We start from the raw sequence: 25300 nt of genomic DNA on the forward strand, positions 1-25300 counted from the left end.
AGCTACTTGGGAGGCTGAGGCAAGAGAATCGCTTGAACCCGGGAGGCAGAAGTTGCAGTGAGCTGAGATCGCGCCATTGCATTCCACCCTGGGCGACAAGAGAGAATCTCTCTCAAAGGAAAAAAAAAAAAAAAATAGTAGCTGCTGCTAGTAGGAAAGAGTCATATTATGATATCATTTTGGGACACCCTTGATAGAAGCCCTATGGGTTCACCAGGAATTCCTACTTAGATGAGGAAACTGAGGCCCAGAGAGGTGGTAGAACTTGGCCATGGACACACGGAAGTGAGATGCAAGGCCAACCTGGGCCCCACTTAGACTTGTGGTCCCATCCCAGCAACAAGGGCACCCGAGCCCGGGCTGACCTTGACATCCTGCTCCAGACCACGGATAAGCTCGCCGTCCACCTGGCCAGTCTGGGCAGCACGGAGACTGCGGCGCTCGGCTTTGCGCAGCCGGTACTGCAGGATGCGGCAGGTCTTGCTGGCCTGGTCCAGCTGCTGTCGCAGCTCCTGCAGCTGATACACGTCCTCCTCCATATAGACGTCCCGCATCTCCAGCATCTCGGCCCGCAGCTCCTCAATCTCGTCCTGAGGAGGGAAGGAAGAGTCAGGTCACTGGGCCCACAGTAGCAGCTAGGAGGCCTCAGTGCTGGCCACACTCAGTGCTGAACGAAGCACCGTGGGGGACCTGGATGTGGCAGGCTGAATGACAGACCTCCAAAGATGTCCATGTCCACATTCCCAGGATCTGTGAATGTTGCTTTACATAGCAAAAGGGACTTTGCAAATATGAGTAAATTAAGGATCCCAAGACAGGGAAACAGAAGCAGAGGCTGGAGTGAGATGCTTTGATGTTGGAGGAAGGGGCTGTGATGATGGAGGAAGGGGGTGCCTCTAGAAGACAAGGAAAAGGTTTCTCCCCTGGAGCCTTCCCGAGGAATGCAGCCCTGCCCAAACCTTGATTTCTAGACCTTTGACCTCCAGGATCAGAGGATAATAATCTGGTGTTCTTTTTTTGTTTTGTTTTTTGTTTTTTTTTTGAGACGGAGTCTCACTCTGTTGCCCAGGCTGGAGTGTAGTGGCACGATCTCAGCTCACTGCAACCTCCTCCTCCCTACTTCAAGCGATTCTCCCTGCCTTAGCCTCCCAAGTAGTTGGGATTACAGGTGCCCACCACCACACCCAGCTGATTTTTTATATTTTTAGTGGAGACGGGGTTTCACCATGTTGGGCAGGTTGGTCTTGAATTCCTGACCTCTAGCGATCTGCCCACCTTGGCCTCCCAAAGTGCTGGGAACAGGTGTGAGCCACCCTGCCCAGCCTGGTGTTCTTTTTTTTTTTTTTTTTAGACGGAGTCTTACTCTGTCGCCCAGGTTGGAGTGCAGTGGTGCTATCTCGGCTCACTGCAAACTCCCTTTCCCGGGTTCAGGGTTCACGCCATTCTCCCGCCTCAGCCTCCCAAGTAGCTGGGACTACAGGCACCCGCCACCACGCCCGGCTAATTTTTTTTTTTATTTTTAGTAGAGACGGGGTTTCACCTTGTTAGCCAGGATGGTCTCGATCTCCTGACCTCGTAATCAGCCCGCCTCGGCCTCCCAAAGTGCTGGGATTACAGGCGTGAGCCACCGTGCCCTTGGCCTGGTGTTCTTTTAAGCCACTAAATTTGTAGTGATTTGTTACAGAAGCAACAGGAACACACTGGGGAAGCAGGAGAGGCCATTTAAGAAACATGGATGAGGCTGGGCATGGTGGCTCATGCCTGTAATCCCAGAACTTTGGGAGGCTGAGATGGACGGGATCATGAGGTCAGATCAAGACCATCCTGGCTAACATGGTGAAAATCTGTCTCTACCAAAAATACAAAAAATTAGCTGGGCATGGTGGCGGGTGCCTGTAGTCCCAGCTACAGGAGGCTGAGGCAGGAGAATGGCATGAACACGGGAGGCGGAGCTTGCAGTGAGCCAAGATCGCATCACTGCACTCCAGCCTGGGCAACAGAGCGAGACTCCGTCTCAAAAAAAAAGAAACATGGATGAGCATCAACTATGTATGTCCTAGGCCCTGTGCTAAGCGCAGGGGCAGGGAGGGACAATGGGGTGGGTCCAGCCCCTTCTGTATGGAGCCCCAAGCTTCACCAGGAAGATACACAGTAAACCAGCAAATAATAATAATAACAAAAGACACCTGGCTGGGTGCAGTGGCTCACACCTCTAATCCCGGCACTTTGGGAGGCTGAGGCGGGTGGATCATTTGAGGTCAGGAGTTTGAGACCAGCCTGGCCAACATGGTGAAACCCTATCTCTACTAAAAATACAAAAAAAAAAAAAAAAAAAAAAAAAGAGCCCAGCGTGGTGGTTCACGCCTGTAATCCCAGCTACTCGGGAGGCTGAGGCATGAGAATCACTTGAACCTAGGAGGCAGAGGTTGCAGTGAGCTGAGATTGCACCACTGGGTGATAGAGTGAGACCCTATCTCCAAGAAAAAAAAAAAAAACACAAAAAAACCTCAGATACTGTTAAGTGCTATAAAGACAAAACCAAAATGAAACCAAACAACATGAGTTATATGATAGAGTGATGGGGGGTGCTATGTTAGGGGACATGACCAGGAAGGCCATCTCTACAAAAGAGACATTTGAGCTGAGACAAGAAGGAACAGCCAAGAAAGCTAGTGGGGAGAGGTTATTCCACGCAGAGGGAACAGTGTGTGCCAAGGTTCAGAGGCAGGAAAGAGCTCGGTGTGTCAAGGTACAGCAAGGAGGCCAGGGCAGCTACTGGGTTAATTTGAGGCTGAGGAAACTGACAGGAGTCAACCACATGGTGCTTTGAAGGGCCAAATAGAATTTGGGTTTGGGATTTGTTTGCTTGCTTGTTTTGAGATGGGGTCTCACTCTGTCACCCAGGCTGGAGTGTGGTGGCAAAATCTCAGCTCACTGCAACCTCTGCCTCCCAGGCTCAAGCCACCCTCCCACCTTAGCCTCCCAAGTAGTTGGAACCAAAGACACACAACCCCACATCCAGACCAAAGACACACAACCCCACATCCAGCTAAGAGAGTGTGTGTGTGTGTGTGTGTGTGTGCGTGTGTGTGTAGAGACAGGGTTTTGCCATGTTGCCCAGGCTGGTCATGAACTCCTGAGCTCAAGCAATCTGCCTAGCTCAGCATCCCAAAGTGCTGGGATTACAGGCATGAGCCACCATGCCTGCCCTGGGTTTGGGTTTTAAGCAGAGAGGGTAAGAGTATGACCTCACTTCCTCAAGGCAGCTTCTGCTACCGCTGTCATCAGCTTCCAGCTGTTCCTCACTTCTCCTTTGTAATCATTATTAGCAAATTTGCAATTCTATGTTTAATAGTTTGTCTCCCAGCCAAACCATGAGTGCCTGGAGGCCACCCCATTTGGCCTGGCAGGCGGTAGGCTCCCAACAAATATTAACTGAATGGATGCATGCATGTTTAGTCAGGTCAAAAACAACAAAAAAGACATACGAATGTGCAACAATCATTAGATACTAAGTGTAAGGGGAGAGGGAAGTAGAATCATGCAGAAGAAATGCATAATTATTATGTCTCATACAAATGTGAAAACCCAGTCACAAATGGGTATGATAATACCTACTCTTAGTGTGACCGAATGATTTAAATAAGATTGTATACTAAGAAGGGAAACTGGCCGGGTGCGGTGGCTCACGCCTCTAATCCCAGCGCTTTGGGAGGCCAAGGTGGTCAGATCGCCTGAGGCCAGGAGTTCAAGACCAGCCTGGCCAACATGGTGAAATCCCATCTCTACTAAAAATACAAAAATTAGCCAGGCATGGTGGTGGGTGCCTGTAATCCCAGCTACTCAGGAGGCTGAAGCAGGAGAATCATTTGAACCTGGGAGGCGGAGGTTGCAGTGACCCAAGATCACACCACTGCACTCCAGTCGGGGCAGCAGAGCGAGCCTCTGTCTCACAAAATAAAAAAAAAAGAGAAACAGAGTTACCAGGGATGAATGACCTGCTAAAGGCATCCCTGAGGAGCCAGGGGAAGCACCGAGGATGGCAGTGATGGAAGCAGGTGTGGGGGGTCCAAGGGACAAAAAGGCCTCTGCAGGCGCTGGAGAGGGCAGATCTGGAGAGCTGGATTCCTCAGCTCTCCCTACCAGCCTTTCCCCAAAGAAAACGGAAAGGAAGGGACTGGGAAGTGGGGTCTCGTATTCCTCCCTCCTCATGCTGCCACTGGGAGGAGTGAGTGTCCACTCTGCTCCTGTCAGAGGGACACCTCTGGCTTCTGTCCGAGCACCCCTCACCACACCCCCGCTGGGGCTGGGAGGAAGGGGGTTCTGATCTTGTGCCTGGGAAAGGAACAAACATGGGGGTCTCTCTCTTCACTCCCGCCTGCCCAGAGGGCGAGGACTGCTCTGCTCTTCCAATGGTCAGCCTGGTAGGATGGCTCCCTGTGAGGAAGCGGGTATGGCTGGGGTTGCCAGCGCCCCCTGAGGCTGGATGGATTTAACTCAGAGTCAGGGTTAGAGAGCCCTGCCCTCCAGGCCAGTTCTCACAAGCTCGGGAAGTTTTCCTGCCCATTGGTTTGACTCCTGGGGCTGCAGAGGAACAGTCACTTTGCCAGGCCCCCCACCCCCACCTCCATCCTCATAGACACAGACTCACCACCCCACCAGCATACCACGTGGACAGAACCAGAGTGGAGAGGAGGAAGTGGAACAGTAAATGATCACACCAGTTAAAAAAATGAGGAAGTGAAGGATCCACGAGGTTTCAGGCAGCCGGTGAAGGAAGCATGAAGGAAAGATCACTCAGGAAGTGCAAGCCAGTCGGCTAAATCCAGGCTAGGCCAGCCTCCAGATGGATCTGTGTTCAAATCCTAGCCATGCCGGTTACCAGCACCTCACTTATTATCTCTAGAAAGTTAAAATGACAGGATATGGTGATGGAAAGAATAGGAGGGTCTAAGTGGACCCCAAGCTCAGGTTGAACCAAGGGGAAATGCACACAACCCTATGATGCTGGGCTACATTAACAAATGCATGACATTTAGATCATGGGAGGTGACATCTCTCACATAAGATCACACCCAGAGCGCTAGAGTCATTTTTGGAAATCACTTTTTTTAACTTTTAAATGACTGATTTTCTTATTTATAAAACAGGCCAGGCCGGGCGTGATGGCTCACGCCTGTAATCCCAGCACTTTGGGAGGCCAAGGCCGGCAGATCACGACGTCAGGAGTTTGAGACCAGCCTGGCCAACATGGTGAAACCCCATCTCTACTAAAAATATAAGAATTAGCCGGGCGTGGTGGTGCATGCCTGTAATCCCAGCTATTCAGGAGGCTGAGGCAGGAGAATTGCTTGAACCCAGGAGGCGGAGGTTGCAGTGAGCTGAGATCATGCCACTGCACTCCAGCCTGGGTAACAGAGCGAGACTCTGTCTCAGAAAAAAATAAAATAAAGTAAAATAAAATAAAATAAAGCACTGGCAGGGCACAGTGGCTCACCCCTGTAACCCCAGCACTCTGAGAGGCTGAGGCAGGAGGATCACTTGAGCCCAGGAGTTCAAGACCAGCCTGGGCAACATAGTAAGACCTCATCTCTAAAAAAATAACAATAATAATAATAATGTATTACATCCAAATAGGCCATGACTTTAAAAATGGCTATCATTGGCCAGGTGCGGTGGCTCATGCCTATAATCCCAGCACTTTGGGAGGCTGAGGTGGATGGATTACCTGGCCTGGTAGTGTACCTGTGGCCCCAGCTACTTGGGAGGCTGGGGTGGGAGGATTGTTTGAGCCCAGGAGGTTGGGGTTATGTTGAACTATGATTGCACCACTGCACTCCAGCCTGGGCAACAGAGCAAGAACCTGTCTCTAAAAGTAAAACATGATCATAGAGACAGTTTTGAAAATAGAGAAAACAGGCCAGGTACAGTGGCTCACACCTGTAGTCCCAGCACTATGGGGAGACCGAGGTGGGCGGACCATTTGAGGTCAGGAGTTCGAGATCAGCCTGGGCAACTTGGTGAAACCCTGTCTCTACCAAAAATACAAAATTAGCCAGGCGTGGTGGCAGGTGCCTGTAATACCAGCTACTAAGGCAGGAGAATTGCTTGAACCCAGGAGATGGACGTTGCAGTGAGCTGAGATCACACCACTGCACTCCACCCTGGGTGACAGAGCAAGATTCTGTCTCAAAAAAAAAAAGAAGAAAAGAAAAAGAAAACATAATCCGTGCATAATTCCAATACCTGAATTACAGTGGCTCTCAAAGTACAGGTCCTGGACCAGTAACATCAGCATCACTGGTGAATTTGTGAGAAATTCTCATGTCCCAACCCAGACTTACTGAATCAGAAACTCCTAGGATGAGCCCCCCAAGGGATTCTGATGAAGGGCATTTCCTTCTAGTTTTTTTCCCCCCCTAAAAGGGCAAGAGTCAGGTCTCTGAGCACAAGTCCCCAAGCCAGGGCCTGACACAGAACAGGATCTCAGTAAGCATCCTTTGAATAAGTGAATGAATGAATGATAGTTCTCACATGAGCAGCTGTCTCCCCAAGGCCTGCCCTTCACCACAGTCAATTTGTGACAGCCCAAGATGTTGCATTCACGCCAGTTCCATCTCTCCAGGGGGGCCTAGGCCTCTCAGGGGGCTAGTCCCAGCTGCAGGCAGAATGCCCGTTAGCCCCTGCTGGCACGGCCCCACGTGAGAGGGTGAGCTGACAAAGGCAGGCTTGTGGCCCCAGGCTGGGTCTGCAGGGACGTGGGCGGGAGAGGCTGGCGAATGCAGGACTTAGGCAGGGGTGCTGGGCTTTCCGGGCCCGAGGTGGGGCTAGGAGAGGGGCTGCTGGGGCTTGGGGAGGGGACCCAGAGGGCAGGCCCTTGTTCTGTTGCAGAGGTTCACAGTCCTCAGGGAGCCTAAGAATGCTCTGGGGCTCTGCGGTCATGCAATCTGGGCCCCCATCCCAGGAGAGCTCTCCAGTGACAGATCCAACTGAAGAAGCCGGGGGTGGGGGGCCCTGAGAGGTGGGGGTGAGGAGCACAGGCTTCCCAGCTCCTTCACAGACAGCTCAGTGGTTCTGAAGAGCCTCTCTCAGCTCCCAGACCCCCTAACTGTGTGGAAGTGAGGAGGGAGAGGCCCAGCTCCACTGGACTCAGTAGGCTTTGTGGCTATAGAACAAAGTTGTAGACATGGTGAAACCTTGTCTCTACTAAAAATGTAAAAATTAGCTAGCTGTGGTGGCTCACGACTGTAATCCCAGCTGTTTGGGAGGCTGAGGCAAGAGAACTGCTTGAATTTGGGAGGCAGAGGTTGCAGTGAGCTGAGATCGCACCACTGCACTCCGGCCTGGGCAACAGACTGAGACTGTGTCTCAAAAAAAAAAAAAAAATCCCCTCAACACCACTGGGGAAACCCCAAGCCTCATCCTCTGCCAGACAACAAAAGGGCACAATGCCTGGTAGTGCCCACTTCGGAGCCTTAGGGCCCCTGACCCTCAGCCCCACCACAGCCTGGCCACCTCCTTCAAGTTGACCTCTTCACCTTAAAAGGCTACTCTTGAAGCTAATCCAGATTTTTTTAGCTGGACTGGAAATGGGGAATAGGAGCATGGGGGAGGATGGGGGACCAGGGCACCCACACTGCTGCCAGGATAGGCAGTGCTTCCCTTTCTAGAGAATGCTTTTTTGCTCTGATTACAGTTAATAGCTGTTTTTGGAGAAAACCTGAAGAAGGTAGATGGCTTTCTATCTCTTCCACCAGTTCTCACCAGCTTCTGCATCAGGTCCAAGTCCCCTTACCGGGTCCTGAGCCAGCTCCTGGTTTCCTCCCTACTCCCGCCTTACCCCGGCCCTCCAGCGTCCAAATAGGCTGTGACTTTAAAAATGGCTACCATTGGCTAGGCACGGCGGCTCATGCCTGCAATCCCAGCACTTTGGGAGGCCAAGGCGGATGGATTACCTGAGGTGAGGAGTTCGAGACTAGCCTGACCAACATGGTGAAACCCCATCTCTACAAAAAAATACAAAAAAACTAGCCAGGCTTGGTGGCGTGTGCCTGTAATCCCAGCTACTCGGGAGGCTGAGGCAGGAGAATCGCTTGAACCCCAGAGGCAGAGGTTGCAGTGAGCTGAGATTGCACCAATGCACTCCAGCCTGGGCGACAGAGACAGACTGTTTCAACAAACAAAACATGGCTACCACCTATTAGGAGGCTCACTAATTACCAGGCCCCCGCACAGGCAGTACGTGCATTATCAGTTGACAGTTTAATCCTCTTACCAACCCTGTGAGGTAGGTGCTGAAAATGTTCCTATTTTGCAGATGAGGAGACGAGGCTCAGAAGCTTCGCAGAGCTGCTTGAGCAAGGGACCTGCGGGGCTGGATTCCAAACAAGCCACGTGTCCCTGGGTCAGTGCGTCATAACTGTGCTTTTCCAATTTGTTCAGCTATTCCCTCTGCTAGAACGGCCTTTGCCAGGCTGACTCCTGACTATCTCATCCTTCCAGAACATTTCTTTCCCAGACTCTGATTCAAACCCCACACTCTGAAATCTATGGTCCATTGTGCTGGTAATTTTAGGTTGTATTTGTTTGTTTTCATGTCAATCTTCCCCAAGAGCTAGGGAGACGGGCAGGGGCTGGTTTGTGTCTAGTCCTCAGCATCACCCAGGGCAGACCGTGGCACAGAGCAGGTACCTGTCACTGTCTATGGGTAGATGTAGGAATTAAAGAATGAGTATGGGGCCAGGCGCGGTGGCTCATGCCTGTAATCGCAACACTTTGCAGGGGCCAAAGAGGGAGGATCCCTTGAGCTCAGGAGTTCGAGACCAGCCTGGACAACATAGCGAGACCCCATCTCTACAAAAAAATTAAAAATTAGCCAGGCATGGTGCTGCGCATCTGTAGCCTCATATACTCAGGAGGCTGCAACAGGAGGATCACTTGAACTTGGGAGGTTGAGGCTACAATAAGCAAGGATTGCACCACTACACTCCAGCCTGAGTGACACAGAGAGAGTCTGACTCAAAAAAAAAAAAAAAAAAAAAAAGAGTATAGCTTCTGTCCTGCCCAGTCCACAACTCCCGGCCAGCTGCAAAGAGTTAGGAAGACAGGAGTTCAAGACCAGCCTCGGCAACACAGTGAGTCTCCATCTCTACAAAAAAATAAAAAATTTTAAAAACTTAGCTGGGCATGTGCCTGTAGTCCCCAGCTACTCGGGAGGCTGAGGCAGGAGGTTCACTTGAGCCCAGGAGTTCCAGGCTGCTGTGAGCCATGACTGCACCACTGCACTCCAGGCTAGGTGACAGAGTGAGACCCCGTCTCTAAATAAAAATGAGAGCGGGAGAGCCTGGGCAGATGAGAACTGGTCTCAGATCCCTGTGCCACCCAAGGAGGGTAGGCAGGGTCTATCTACGTGGGGAACCTCCTGCTCACCATCCACTCCCTGCCCACAAAGTGCATCTCTGTCCACCCCCTGCCAAACCATGAGCTCAGCCTGCAGAAAGCAGCCTCTCAAAGGCAAACCTGCTCCCCTCGATGGACTGATTCCCAAGAATCCTGGGAGAATTGTCCAGGAAGAGCCTCTTGGTCCCGGCTGGGCCGGACAGCCAAACATGAGCTCACACTACTGCTAATAATAGCAAGATCTTGCACAGCAGCAGAGGGCTTCACAGTTTACAAAGACATTCCATCTGAATCATCTCACAGATCCTCACTGAACCCCCCTGCTCCCAGTAAGGAAAGACAGGAACCATCATCCACATTCTACAGATGAAGAACTTCAGAGAAGCACAGGGAAGGTGGGTTGTGCCCAAGCACACGCAAACGGGCAGGGGGAGGGGGTGAGACCTCCAAGCAGGACTCAAACTCCAACCACCGACTTCAAGATCTTTCCTTGGAACCAGAACTCAGGGAGTCCATGAACTTGGAAAATCACATCTTCCTTTTCACTGACCTCTAAGTAAAATGTAGCATTTCCTTCTATTCTGGGCCTATGAACAAATCATCATTATATGAGTAATACCTGTGACTTTGCCACCAAAAAAAAATCACAGATATTTTCATATCATATAACAGTTGCTGCAAAAATGTCAAAATATTATTTACACTCATCAGTAGTTTTAAATTATGCTAGTTAGATCTGTCACTAGAATTTATGAGTTAATAAGCACACATATTACTATGTTGTAATTTAAAAATACTTTAATAACTGTGTTTCCATATAGTTGGTTTCCTTTTTTTTTGAGATGGAGTTTCACTGTTGTCACCCAGGCTGGAGTGCAATGGTGCAATCTCGGCTGACTGCAACCTTTGCCTCTGGGGTTCAAATGATTCTCCCACCTCAGCCTCCTGAGTAGCTGGGATTACAGGCATGCAGCACCACGCTCGGCCAATTTTTGTATTTTTAGTAGAGACGGGGTTTCGTCTTGTTAGACAGTCTGGTCTTGAACTCCTGACAGGTAATCCACCCGCCTTGGCCTCCCAAAGTGCTGGGATTACAGGTGTAAGCTACCGCACCCAGTGAAAATAAGATATAACTTTAAATGTTTAAAATGAAATACAGGCGGGAGAAGCAGAGCTCCACTTTCAAGTCACACTTTTTACTTATTTTATTTTTTGAGACAGGGTCCCTCTGTGTCACCCAGGCTGGAGCGCAGTGGCTTGATCACAGCTCACTGCAGCCTTGACCTCTTGGGCTAAAGTCATCCTTCCACTTCAGCCTCCTGAGTAGCTGGGACTACAGGCACACACCACCGTGCCTGACTGAATGTTGTATTTTTTGTAGAGAGGGGGTCTTGCTTTAGTGCCCAGGCTGGTAAATCACACTTTAAGTGTTCTAAGAAAGATTACTTTCTATGAGAAACCCACGCAGACATAAAATGATTTACCTTTGTACACTGAGGACAGCGAGGGGAAGTTTAGATTTGGAGCCCACTGGAACCTTTGCATGTGGCTCCAGATGCATGGCTATGATGGAATTGGCCTGCAGCAGCTGGTGAGCTGTGGGGCTGGAGATGAAAGTGACCAAACACCAGGACCCTCTGCAGAAACACAAGTGGCAGCGTATGGTCTGAACCCAGCAACAGCTCCCAGCTGGGAGGACAGGGAGAGAACCAAGGGGACATGAGGCTCTCGAAGGCAGGAGCAGGTTGCCTCTTGCCAGCCACCAAGGAAGAGACTTCCAGAGTGGAAGTCCCTCAGCTACCTCCCACCCAAGAGTCAGCCCCTAGTGTCCCTGGGGAACTCTGATATGACCCCTACAGACCACATTCTAGCAACTCTAGATATGCGAAGGCTGGCTCAGGGACAGGGAGCTGGAATCTGAGCCCACCCACTCCCATGGGACTCTGTACTGCCTGGGCCTCCTGCTCCACACCTGTTTCCCACCTCAAAAGCCACCTCCAGCAGAGCGCAGTGGCTCACACCTGTAATCCCAGCACTTTGGGAGGCCGAGACGGACGGATTACTTGAGGTCAGGACTTCGAGACCAACATGGCGAAACCCTGTCTCTATACAAATACAAAAAATGAGCTGGGCGTGGTGGTGCACACCTGTAATCCCAGCTGCTCGGGAGGCTGAGGCAGGAGAATTGCTTGAACCCAGGAGGTGGAGGTTGCAGTGAGCTGAGATGACGCCACTATACTCCAGCCAGGACGACAGAATGAGACTGTGTCTGACCAAAAAAAAAAAAAAAGAAAAAGAAAAAAGCCACCTCCACCAAGAAGCCTCCCTGACTGTCCCAGGGCACAGCCCTTTTGTTTGAACAATTAGTGAGTGCCTATGGTGGGCCAGACCCATCACCAAATTATTGGATTTAATCCTTATGATGGTCACTCTGCTCCCAACTAATTTGTTCTCCATTCAGTACACTGAGTGATTTTTTCTAAAACCTTGTTTAAAATGTGGTTAAAACTGTTTAAAATTTTCTCCTGTTTAAAATTCTCCAATGATCACCAAAACCTGGGAATCACCCAAATGTCCCTCAGCTGGTGAATGATAAACTGTGGTACGTCCACACAATAGAATACTACTCAGCGATGAAAAGGAAAGAACTGCTGACACCTGCAACATGGAGGATGCTCATATGCAGCAAGCTTAGGGAAGGAAGCCAGACTGAGTAAGCTACACACTGTATGAGTCTATTTTTGACACTCTGGAAACGGCAAGGCTCTAGGGACAGAAAACAGTCCCGGTGGTTGTCAGGGTCTGAAATTGAGAGAGGAACTGACCTCACAGGCGAAATTTGGGGTGTGAAGGAACTGTTCTATATCTTGGTTGTGGTGGTGGCTACGAACTGGATGCATTTGCCAAAATTCATTTTATTGTATATATTTATACAATATATTGTACAGTATATTGTATATATTTGTAAAGTATATTGTACAGTATATTGTATATATTTGTAAAGTATATTATACAGTATATTGTATATACTTGTACAGTATATTGTACTTATTTGTGCAGTATATTGTACAGTATATTGCATATATTTGTGCAGTATATTGTACAGTATATTGTATGTATTTGTGCAGTATATTGTACAGTATATTGTGTATATTTGTGCAGTATATTATACAGTATATTGTATGTATTTGTACAGTATATTATACAGTGTATTGTATGTATTTGTACAGTATATTGTACAGTATATTGTATATATCTGTACAGTCTATTGTACAGTCTATTGTACATATTTGTACAGTATATTGTACAGTATATTGTATATATATACCCAGTACACCTGACCTAAAACCCCAAAAAGCAAAAAGCAAAGCAAAACAAAACCTCCAGTGACTTTTCATCACATACAAAAGAAAACCCAAATCCCATCGTACAGCATACAGGCCCTGCCTGGCCTAAGCCCCACCCACTTCTCCATCTTCATCTCCCTTGACGACTCCTCTCACTGGCAACACAGCAGCCACTTGGGTCTTAGGCAACCAGCAGCCACCTCACCTGTCCCACCTCAAAGCCTTTGGCCTTGCAGTTTCCTCTGCCTGGATTTCCCTCCCCCCTATCTCTGCCCTGCTGGCTTGCCTTCTGCCTCAAGTCTCCACTGAAATGCCACCTCCTTTGAGAAGCCTTCCATGCTCCTCCAGGCCCATTATGTCCATCTTAACCCCTTGTTTCTTTCTTGGCATATATCATAGGCTTATTTGTGATACTCAGCGTTTTATTTGTCTGTTTGCCTGCAGAATGTCAGTCTCTACCACTAGGATGTGATGTCAGGAGGATAGAGCCCAGCACAGTGCCTGGGACACACAGAACAGATCAATAAAGAGGTGCTGAATGAATACACAGGCCCTCAGAGGGGAGGAGAATCCCCTTGTTCTACTTCCCTACAGAAAACCACTTCTAGTCAGCGCTCCTGTGTTTGAATCTAATTCCTTGATTCTGTGAAGCTAATGCCCATGGGTGCTTCAGACCCCAGTGGTGGGGCTGAAATCCCAGCCCAGCAATACCCAGGCCACAGCCCTGCCAGATTCCAAACCTTACCCAAATGTACCACCTCCTCCCCAGGTTCCAGGGGCCCAACAAGCCCTCCGATGGGCAGACCAACCCAGAATGACAGAGCTGAGCTGAGAGGCCCAGAACGTTCACTCTGTGAGGTAGCAACCACGCTACAGAGGAACGGGAGCCTCCGCCTGGCCCGCCTGCTCCCACGCTACCGTGTCCACCATGGTCCCTCCCTCAGGCCGAGGCTTGGGCTGCCTCCCATCTGCCACCCTGGCTCTGGGCCACTCGTGTCCCGCCCGGGCCCAGCCACTCACCCCAGCCCCGGAAGGGCTGCTCTGTGGAGTGGGCCGGCAGTGGCCACAGTGGCGGCATGCCAGCCCCACCCAAGAGGCCAGGGCAGCCATCTGCCATCCCTTCTGCCGGTCCCCCAGGAGTCTGTCAAGGCTCCAGATGAGATCATCGCACTTGGACCCCAAAAAAGGGTATGCAAAAAACTCCGCAGAGCTCCACTTCTCAGCCCAAATGCAAAGACTCTGGGCACAGCAGCAGGGGAGGAAAACCAAAGACTCCATCCCTTCATACCCAGGGACAGAGAGGCCTCGAGAAGGACATGGGACAATCCCACAGTCCCTGGAGGGGATAGCACTGAGGGGGAGGGGGGACTCTGGGCACCTGTCTCCCACCCCAGAGCTCAATCTAGCTTAGCATCCTTGCGAAGAAGTTAGGGTCCAGTTTTCAGGAAGTTGCATCAAAGGTCCTGATGAAGCCGGGCACGGTGGCTTACACCTGTAATCCCAGCACTTTGGGAGGCTGAGGCGGGTGGATCACCTGAGGTCAGGAGTTCGAGACCAGCCTGGCCAATATAGTGAAACCCCATCTCTACTAAAAATACAAAAATTAGCCGGGCATGGCGGTACATGCCTGTAGTCCCAGCTACTCGGGAGGCTGAGGCAGGAGAATCACTTGAACCCAGGAGACGGAGGTTGCAGTGAGCCGAGATCACGCCACTGCACTCCAGCCTGGGCGACAGAGTCCAAAAAAAAAAAAAAAAAAAGGTCCCGGGGAAAGAAGGCCAGGACACCCAGCCTGGCATCGCCGTGCCACACAATGTCCCCACTCCAGCCGACATGGAGGCTGCCTGACCCTAGAGACCCACGACGTCCTGCTCCTCTGGCTGGGAATAATGAGGGAAGACTGGGGCCTGGACCCGCCTCTCCAATGCCAAGAAATAAGAGATGCTCCCTGTGCACTCCCCATCCCCACCAGGCAGTGCACATTCTCTCACTGCAGCCCGAGCAATCCCCGATGGGAGAAGAACCTCACAGAGGTCAAGTATGTTGCCCAGGGTCACACACTAAGTGGCACAGCCAGGATTCAGGTCCAGTTGGAGCTCCTATAAGCTGGACTAGACAGTCTTATAATAAACAATGGTGACGATAACAATAGCTAACATTGACAAGCGTTTAATGCATTCCAGACACCGGACTGAGACAGAAAAGCCATTATCTCTTGCTCAGTGATGATCCTTAGAGGCAGGCGCTATTATTATCTTATCCCCATTTCACAGACGAGCAAACGGAGGCCCAGGAAGATGAGGTCTATGCAGCCAGTCAGGAGTGAGCCTCCCAGATCCGTCTGGTACAGCTTTGCACAGGAGACTACAGATGCTCTATCAGGGAGGGGTGTGTGTGTGTGTGTGTGTTTGTGTGTGGTGGTTGTTGGTAAGAGACCACTGCCCACCAAGGCCACATCTGGCTTGTCACTGTTGTCACTCTCCCATTCAAGGCCTTACCTGGCAGAGCAAGGAGATATCCACAGGCCCTACGGCCTCTGGGGCATTCGTGTCAGGAAGCGCCTGACAGTTTCCGCCCATCCTTTCCATGTGAACAGGAAGGAAGGCAGCATTTGGACCTGGATGTGTTTAAAACATCCCCCAAACACCCTCTGGGTTGCAGTGAAATCTCAAAAACTCAGAGCAGGGGTCTGAGGTCTTTAGGGATAGAAGGCAAGGCTCCAAAGAGAGTGGCCCAAGGCCACACAGCCTGAAGCTCCAGGACACCCCAGCACTTCACACCCCTGCCATTCCCCCTGCCTGGCATCCTGGAGAGAAGCACAAGACCCCAGTCTTGCCTCTTGCCACTTACAGGCTGCATGACCTCTAACAAGCCCCTTAACCTCTCTGGGCCTTAGTTTCTCCCTTTGTAAAAGAAAGGAGCTAATTACTCTGGAAGGTCACTGCCCTCATGCAGGGCAAGGTGGGGTGGTGATGGCATGAAACCTATCATTACCCCATTAATAATCTAATCAACATCATGGTAAATGCCCCAAAGGAAGCTCCAGGGAGCTCCAAGGTGTCTGACACAGGAGCCTGACCTGGGGAGCTGCTGCTGGGGCTGAGTGCTCTAAGGTGGAGGAAGAAACCAAGGGAAGGAGCCGGGAACTGCAAGCACAAAGGCCCGATGGGAAGAGCACGGGACAGAGGCCGGGGTGTGTCCAGCACCCGTAGAGCTTGGGCGGGGCAGGGGTGGGTGAGGCTTCGGGAGGCAGGACCACACAGGCTGCTCCACCATGGGGCAGGGTCAAGGAGAGGCGGGGAGGGGACAGGCTGGTGCAACTGACTCGAGCCCAGAAGATCCAAAGCAGGCCTGGGCCCCAACCAAAGTAAAGATGTTCAGTTGATCCAGCCTAGCTAGGGAACCCCAGAATTTTTTTCATAGAGGCTGAGCTTTTCCTTGTGGCTCAGGCAATGAGAGATGATTCACCTCCATTTGAGAATGAGGGGCCGCCAAAGGTGCCCTTCCATTAGCAAATGTGTATCACCAGTTACTAAGCTGGAGGCACTAGCCTGGGCCATTCAGGGAAGAGTGACACAACGCTGTGGGGGAGGGAAGGGGGGACACAGACAGGGAGATATGTTTGGGGGTGCCCAAAATGCAGTGCAGCTCTGTGCATACCACCCAGACTGATGCCCCAAGCCAACACCCACAGAGGGACACCCAGAGCCAAGCACAGCCCCTGTTATCAAGGACCCAGCTTAACCTGGGGTCACACCAGGAGCCAGACCTGGCTAATGGGACCCGCACATGCACGCTTTCTCTTATGGAACCCTCACGGCAACATGCGGGGCAAGGACATCCACATCCCCATTCTACAGATGACGAGACTGAGGCTCAGAAAGGGAAAGCTCAGAAAGGAAAAGGCAGAGCTGGGATTCCAGCCTAGTCAGCTTGGCTCCAGATCACAGTGCTCTCTCCCAACCACCCTGGACCTCGGAGAACGAAGGGCTGGCCTGCTGCTCCCACCCGCTCTGACCCCCTGCTGTGCCTCACTACCACAAAGCAGGTACATGCAGTGCTGAGGCCTCCAGTGATGCCAGGGTCAGCCTGGCATGGAGCATCCCAGCTCCAAGTTCCTTCTGGCACCAAGGGGAGTGAACGTGACCATGGATGAGGTCATGCCTGTGGGGACCAGAGGAATGACCTAAGTGAAAACCTTGGCTGCTGGGCAGGCCCTTGCTTGAACTTAGCTGCACCCCTTCCCTAGGGGACTCTCTCTGCCCTGGAGGCTATGCAGGACATGAGGCCTCCTCCCCTCCTCTGTGCCAGGATGGTGCTAGGTGCACAGAACATCTGAGCTGTCAGCCTCCCAAGTGCCCCACTAGAAAGGATCACATCCCCATTTTACAGGAGGAAGATGGAGGCTTGATGAGGGGCTTGTGCAGGGACAGCATGCACAGGGAGGTGACACAGTGAGGTTTGGCTCCAGACTTGACTCCAGAAGTGGAGTTTGCCCCGAGACCACACAGCCTGGCTATCCTCCCTCCCCAGGCCTCTCTGGCAGGGCAGGCCTCAGGCCCAGGGCTGCAGACACATAAAAGGAAGTGGCTGCAGCTTTGCTGCAACAAGACCACTCCCAGCAAGGTGCTCCCTTGGCTTGGCATTCAGTGCCCTTCCCAAGCCAGCCCAACTCCCCTTCCCAGACTCTCCCTAACCCTACCAGCTCCCACCACTCCCTCCAGCTTTTCCATTTCAAGTCTGTGGTCCACCTCCAGGCCCTGCCTACTGCCTTTCACTTAATTGTACACATATTTATTGAGCCCCTACAACGTGGCAGGCACTGTTCTAAGAGCTGGGCACAGAGACAGCCACTTGAGGCTAACTCCCCAGCTCCAAGGACACCTCCTCCTCCAGGAAGCCTGCCAAGCCCCCCCTCTGAGCTCCCATACCTCCTCTAGCCACCTCTACCCTGGCCTCCATCATTCCCCAGCCAGAACGGGGCACCCTTTATAGATGGGAGTGGCATGGCCCTCTGCAGCCCCCAGCAAGGGAACAGGGGAAGAAGGGGGAGATAGGGCCAGCAGGAAATTCCAAGGAGATTAGAAGGGAGTTGCCCCCGGGCAGTGTTTCTTCTGTGGGCAGCTCGACAATTGGTCCACTTCACTCAGCCCCACTGGCCCTGGGCCCAGCAGCTGGGCATCAGGGACCTGGGGGACTTTGGTGCAGCTTCTTCTGACTTCAAGACCTACCAGCCCCCATCCACCCACCACGCAGGATCCCAAGACCCCCAGCTCCAGAAGGTTACAAAGTCAAACCCCTGGCCACACTCCTCAGTGTTCCCAGCAGCCTTGTGGAAGGAAGCCTAGTGAGCCACTGAAAACAGTAGTAGTTTGTACACATTAGCTCCAGGGAGACACAGACCAGGATTTCCTGTTTCTGTGTGTGGATGAAATGTCACAGCGTGTGTGTGTGTCTAGGTTCCCCAGTGTGTGTGTGTGTGTGTGTGTGTCTGTGTGTGTGTGTGTCTAGGTTGCCCGGTTTGAGAGCCTCTGGCTCCTGTTGACAAATGCTACATGCCTAATGTTTGCATGCCAGACTGTGCTGTGCCCCTGCTGATGTGCATGTGACTGCGTGTGCTATCTGTGTGTAAATGTCTGCGTGGCAGTCCCCTTGGTGGGTGTCTGTAAGCCTCGGGTAGGTGTGCAAGTCTCTGCTGCTCTCTTTGTAGAAGAGGCAGGGGAGGTACCCGGGTGGTGAGCTTGTGCCTGGGCCAGCCTGGCAAGAGTAGATGTGCAGACTTCTGTGGATGCTAGTGTGTGGGTATAATGTCTGTGTGGGTTTGTGTCTCCACCTACATGTGTACTTCTGATGAGTCTGTGTGTGTCTGCAGGATGTCAGTCTGTCTCTGGGACATATCTGGGTGTGTCTGGGGGTGTAAGATGTGTATATGAGAGTGTGTTTCTGACGTGGGGGTTGCAGCAGGGTCTGAGCCTCTGTTGTGTCTGTTTGGTGATGTGCGGGTGTGATGGAATGGGAGTTGTGTGGCTGCATGGGTTTGTGCACTTCTCTGAGTGAGCATCCTCTCTAATATGTCTGGAGGCGTGCTTCTGAAAGCATCCAACACCAGCGAGTCACTGGATGGGTCTGTGAGATGTGTGCGAGTGGCTGTGTGTCTCTGAGCTTGAGCTGTGAACAGTATATGTGCATTTGTATGTGCAAGATAGAGTGTGCCCAGGGACACAGGCTCAGCCCCAGGGAGGCTGCGGCTGGGACTCAGGGTAAGGAGCAGCCAAGACCTTTGCTGACTGTGGTGACCTCCTCTCTGCCACCCAGTGACAGACTGGAGTCCTCCCCCTGTAGCTCCTGGGAGCCAAGAAGAGAAGAGCTACATGCAGAAGCCTACTACGTGGCCACTGGGTCCGGACACCCAGCACAGGGCCTGGTACCCAGGAGCCACTGGGGAAATATGTGTTGAATGAATGAATGAATGCCTGGAGGAACAGACAAGGGAACGGCAATGACTGGGAGACACTAACACTCACTGTGCACTCCATCTGCGTCCTCACACTGAAAAGGGTCCTCACGGCCCTGGGCGGGCATGCTTGTCCCCCAGGTTACAGAAGAAGGAACAATCTCACACACATGCACACACAAACATCCTCCACTAACCCCCACCTCCCCCAGGCTCCGGGCCCCCAGCATGCCTTAGCCTAGAGCCTGGCCCACGACAGGAATCCTCTCACCAACTGTGTCCCAGCCTAGACACACTAGTTAGCAAACAAAAGCTCACTGCTCTGGTCACACTGCAGAAAGAACAGGCCCAGAGTTAGACCTGGGTTGGAATCCTGGCTATGTAATTTAGAGCCTCCATTTACTGACCTGTAAAATGGCAAGCGGGGATGGATTAGGTGCTTCCTCCAGGCCCTTCTGAGCTGACATCTAGACTGGCTGCACTTCACTCACATCTAGAATCACCAAGGAGGGAAAACACACACACACACCCCCCCCAAGGAGAGAACACACACACACACACCCCCCAAGGAGGGAACACACACACACACACACCAAGGAGGGAACACACACACACACACACACACACACACACACACACACACACGGCAGGGAAGGTGATCACACCTTTCCGTTCTCCCTCGGGCAACTACTGATGTATTAACATACTAAAGCTAAGGAAATACACACACACACACACACACAGACACACACAGACACACACACACACACACACACGGCAAGGAAGGTGATCACACCTTTCCGTTCTCCCTCGGGCAACTACTGATGTATTAACATACTAAAGCTAAGGAAATCCACCCTCCTGCATTCTCCCAGTTCCTCCAAGAATGAAGACACAGACATCCTGTCTGCCCATTGGCTATAAATAATAACAATTCCTCAGGCGACTTGGGTTCACTGCTTGCAAAATGTTTTCTTGTCTATTCACACTTCCCTGATTCCTGATGACAATCGTATAAGATTGTCCAGGCAGGTTCCATCACCTTTACTTATTTTTTTTTGAGACAGTTTCACTCTGTTGCCCAGGCTAGAGTGCAGTGGCGCAATCTCGGATCACTGTGACCTCCGCCTCCCAGGGTCAAGTGATTCTCCTGCCTCAGCCTCCTGAGTAGCTGGGATTACAGGCGCACACCATCACGTCTGGGTAATTTTTGTATTTTTAGTAGAGATGGGGTTTCCCCATGTTGGCCAGACTGGTTTCGAACTCCTGACCTCAGATGATCCGCCCGCCTTGGCCTCCCAAAGTGCTGGGATTACAGGCATGAGTCACTGCGCCAGGCCCCATCACCTTTATTATACAGATGAGAAAAAAAGCAGCTCAGAGGAGCCAGGTAACTTGCCCATGGCCACACAGTAAACAGGAGAGTCAGGTTTCAAAGTCAAGTCTTCAGGCTCCAACTCTCAGATTCCTCCATCCACACCCAGTGGGTTCCTACATGTTCTGGCCACATGGTACGTGCTTAATGGTTAGTGGTGATGAAAGGCTGGAAGACCTCAGATCACCAGGTCTTTGAAGGTCACAGGTGACGTGTCTGCTCTGCAGCTAAAGCTGCATCTTAGAATCCTGGAACCTCAGTAGTTAATAACCTTCAGACTTCCTTGGCTAGAAGGGACCCAAGGTCAGGCAGCTCAACTGCAGCCACCACATCAATCTCCCTCTGAACCCTTCTCAAGCAACCATTCCACAAACCCTCTATCTATCCAAGCATGCAAGGTCATCCTGCCTCTCTCTGAATAATTAAAGTGACAGTGAGCTCACTACCTTCTCTGTAGAAGCTCCTTCTATCTTCTCACTGGGAGAGAGTTGCCCGATTTATGCTTTCCTCACTTGGACCCCAGAGCAGACCATACCAGACTGGAGATCACAGTCCTTCGCAGTTGACAGTTCCCAGTGACCCCTACAAGGGGGAGGTAAGCCTGAGCAGGGCCACCCACCAGACATGGTGGGATCTCCTTCAACTCTGCTCCTGCAGGGGACATACTGGGGATTTGGAGTCCTTTCCCTTGTACTCAGTTTCTGCATCTTACAGGCAAAGTAGTCCAGAAAGGCAGAAAACACACCAAGAGTCTAACACATGCTTACTCCAAGCCCTGGCAGCCTAGTGACCCGGCTCTGGGACCCACTCTGGCCAGTTTTCCCATCTGTGGAATAAACAACACAACACCTCCAGTAATAAACAACACAACACCTCCAGTAATAACCCCTCTATTTATGGTCTACATTCAGTCTCTGGATTTCGACCCTGCCTCTGTGAGGCTGGCGGCTGGCATAAACAGATATCCAGAGAAGTTAAGGGGCTAACCCAAATGTACACAGTGAGAAGTGGCATGGGCTGGCCTCGCTCTCCTCTTACCCACACTCCTTCCCCTCTCTGGCCTTAGCGCTGTTCTTGAACTCAATGAGCATTCCAATTTCCCTTAGCCTGAAATCTTCTTACTCCAGCCCCTCACTTAGTTGGCTCCACGGCATCCTGCAGCTCTCAGCCTCCCTGTGTACCCCAGCCCCCACCTTCGTGTGCTCCTGGCAAACTGTCCCCTTCACCCTCATTATGATCTGTGTTGTGATTTCTTGTATGACTAATGTTTCATTCCGGTCTCCCCCAAAGCTCTATGAAAACAGACACCTCATCCTCCCTTGTCCACGGCTGTATCCCAGATCTGCCCTAGCACACGGCAGGTTCTAAATAAACAGCTGCCGAATGAACCAATGAGGGGCCAGGAGAAAGAGCCCAGCCTGCCTTGGGTGATGAAGAGGATCTATTCTGCCCTCACAGAATCCACAAGAGAATAGGCTGGGTGCACATGGAAATGTGTCCTGTGCCTCTGACAAGAGCAGTGATCAGAGATTTACTACATACCAGGTGCTCTAATGGTGTTTGCAGGAATCAGCTCATTTAACCCTTGAGGTTGGAAAGCGTGTTACTGTCCCATTTTTACAAATGAGAAAGCAAAGGTCCAGGGCCTTTCAGTAACTTGCCAAAGATCACACAGTCAGGAAGCAACAGACCCCAGATCCAATAGCAGCACGAAGCCTGAGCCACTGAATGAATGGTGGAAATTACGGCTCCATGCTGGCCCAAACATGGGATGTCCCCAGCTGGGCCCTGGCCCCTGTGAGATCCCGGGCTCAACCCCCACCCTCCTGGGACTATTTTCCCTTTAAACAATCATGGGTGCCTCAAACGGACTTTGGGTCAGAGCCTGATGACCTCCTGGGATGGACAGGAGCCCATGGGGATGGATGCCTAGGAGCCCTGAAGCAAAGCTCTGCAACCCATCCCCCTTCACCAGAGTGAGTAGCAGGAACCGGGAGGCAGGGGTGAGGAGCTCACAGTTTCGGTTAAGGCCAATTCAGGCAGCACTCACTGGAAGCAGCTCAGAGCACCAAGAGGGCAGGAGCAAAAGACCCTTGTCCTGGCTCGTCGCCTCCCTCCTCCTCCTCACCTTCCACTTGCCCTCTCCTTACCACCGGCTTCTGAAGACTCAAAGAGCGGACTGAACTCCCAGTTGCCAACACCAAACAGGGCCCTTGGGAAGACATCCTCCCATTTAACAGATGAGGAGACTGAGGCCTGGCTTGGGGAAAGGTGTCTCTTGATTCAGGCAGACCTTGTCCTTCCATACTACAAGCATTTACAGAACTCAGGCTGGAGAGCAGATCCCGGGGAAAATGGGGAGACAGAGACACAGCTGAGCAAGACACCAACACTCTAATGAGAGAGAAGCCCATTTGGCCAGAAGAGCCACAAGGAAAAGTTAAAAGCTAAGTGCTGCAGGGAAGACATAAACCAGCAGCATGCTGTGAGTTCCACAGCCAGGGGCACTCTGGGTATTTTGCCAGGCCATCATCCACTGACAAGAGTCGGCAACATTTCAGCTTCCTCCAAAACCGTGCCCAGCCAGCGGCAGGAGAGCTCAGGAAGCTTCCAGCCTCCCAGGGAGAGGTGAACACGTGCAAGCTGGGCTGTCCCTAAAGCTGCCATGGCACCCGGAAGCGTGCAGATGGAGCCTGGCTGACACCCAGTAGGTGCTCATGTCCACTGAAAAAGCAAAGGCAAAGCCTGCTGTCCGGGGGAAGCCCTAGGGTCCCCACATGGCCACAGGGAAGTCCTGTTCCAGGTGGGCAGTTGCCCTCCTCTCACTGGGAACATGGAAAGGCACTGGCCACGAGGAGCCAATGGGGCTGCTGTGTGCACAAGGTCTGCCCCACGGAGGGCAAAAGACACTGTCCTGGGATTTAGGAAGCTGCCTCTGAACCGGTTCTCCCACGACATCATCCTCCAGGCTGTGGGACCGTTAGGCTGGGCGGAAGTGGACTCCAGCCAAGGGGATGTTCCCAGATGTCATGCTTTCAAACTGGACCCGCCCAGAAAGGCAGGCAGAGACAGGCCTGCGCCCGGGAAAGCCCTGGGTAACGACTCAGGATGGCATTCAGGCCTTTCCTGGGCAGGGGATGGCCACAGGTTTCCCTGGCGGCGGTGTCCACCATTCCCGTCCCAAGAAGGAGAGCCTGGGCGTGGAGGTTCTGGGCAGCTGAAGGCAGAGATCCATCCCTTCCCTGGCTACCCACCCCCACCTCAGCAACGCCTCCCAGAACGCTCCAAAGCTTTCTCAAGTCCCCGCTCCCAGGTTAGGGCCCTGTAGCCAGTTCCGAGGTCTTTTTCAGGAGCGCGCTTCCCAAATAAAGTTGAGCGAGGGCGGGGGGAATGAGGGAGCCCCAGATCCACCTCAGAGTGGTCCCCAGAGGGCTTGGGCCCCTTTCTCCGGATTGTTCAGTGGGAAGGAGGGCCGGCTGGTGCCTCAGGCCCGCGGGACTGTGACAGCCGGCGACCCCTGCGGCCTCCCTTTCTACCCGGGCGCCCCCACCTTGAGATAGTCGTTCTCCGAGCGCAGTTCCTCCAGCTCCCGCACCAAGCCGCTGGGCCCGCAGTCCAGCATCTCCTCGGTGAGGTCGGAGAAGGCAAGCGAGGCGCTGAGCGGCAAGCGGCTGCTGCCCACCGACGACGCGGCCACCGACGGCTCGTCCGGGGAGGCGGGCGGCCGCGGGGGCTGCTGCGCTGAGGGCGCGGGCTGGGCCGGCTGCCCCGTACGGACCCCCGCCGGGCCCCCGGCCGCGGACTCGGCGTCGCTGCTCAGCGCCAGCTCCAGGCCCAGCAGGCGCGCCTCCTCCGACGCGCAGTCCGACACCTCCGAGCTGCTATCCGTGAGGCTGGGGGGCGGCGGTGGCGGTCGCGGCCCCGCACCCGGGCGCGGACGGCCCTTGGCACGGACCCCGGTGCGGACCCCGGCCACCCGCGCCCCCGCGCCCCGCGCCCCGGGAGCCACTGCGCGCCCCTTCTTGTCCGGCCGTGCGGAGGACGCGGCGCTGCAGGCGACTGCTGAGCCCGGGCCTGGGCCGCGGCGGCCCTTAGTCAGCGACCAGCCGGCCACGTCTTTGGGCCGGGCCGGCGACGGCGCGCGGTGGCTCTTTTTCCTCTCCGGGGCAGGCGCGGGCTGGGGACCGCAGCCCCGGACCGGGGGCTCGGCCGCCGGCGCCTCCATCGCGGCCTCCCTCGGCCTCAGAGAGCTGCGCGCATGGCCCAGGCCCGCCCGGCCTCGACGTCCCTGGGGAGGGACCCGGCGCGGCTCCGGCCGCTCGGGCTGCGGCTGCTCTCGGCCCACCTCGGCCCCGACACCGCGTCCCCGCCCCAAGCCCCGCCGCGCGGTCTCTCCGCTGCTCTGGGCTCGGAGAGTGCGGCCCGACCGCCTCCAGACGCCCCGGCTCCGGCTGCGGCTCCGCCCGGCGCCCGCCCCCTCGACCTCGCCGCGCCCCCGGAGCGCGCCCGGGCCCCCGCCGCCCGCACGCCGATCGCTCCCTCGGGCTCCGAGTCCGGCTGCGGCCCGGGCCCCGGCTCCGCCCGGCGCGGCCCGCCCCCCGCGCAGGCCCGCCAGCTCCCCGCCCCGCCGCCTCGGCTCGGGGGCGCGCGGTTCCGCGAACAAAAGGCGGACGCGGCGAGAGCGGCAGGGAGGGACGCAGGCAGGGAGCGAGGGAGGGATCTGCG

General features: G+C 53.3%; 1 protein-coding gene across 1 annotated transcript in view; it reads right to left on the minus strand.

The window, feature by feature from the left end:
* Window positions 1–25029, minus strand: part of MTCL2 (microtubule crosslinking factor 2) — an 86975-nt gene extending 61946 nt beyond the window's left edge. The window contains exons 1-2 of the mRNA XM_009233558.4: window positions 24126–25029; window positions 366–590 (exon numbers count right to left, since the gene is read on the minus strand). Coding sequence (XP_009231833.3) covers window positions 366–590; window positions 24126–24800 — 900 coding nt within the window. The 5' untranslated portion in view covers window positions 24801–25029. The remainder of the gene's footprint in view (window positions 1–365; window positions 591–24125) is intronic.
* Between the last annotated feature and the right edge of the window lie 271 nt (window positions 25030–25300).

The sequence above is a fragment of the Pongo abelii genome, chromosome 21 (genome assembly GCF_028885655.2).
Source record: "Pongo abelii isolate AG06213 chromosome 21, NHGRI_mPonAbe1-v2.0_pri, whole genome shotgun sequence".
Taxonomy (NCBI): domain Eukaryota; kingdom Metazoa; phylum Chordata; class Mammalia; order Primates; family Hominidae; genus Pongo; species Pongo abelii.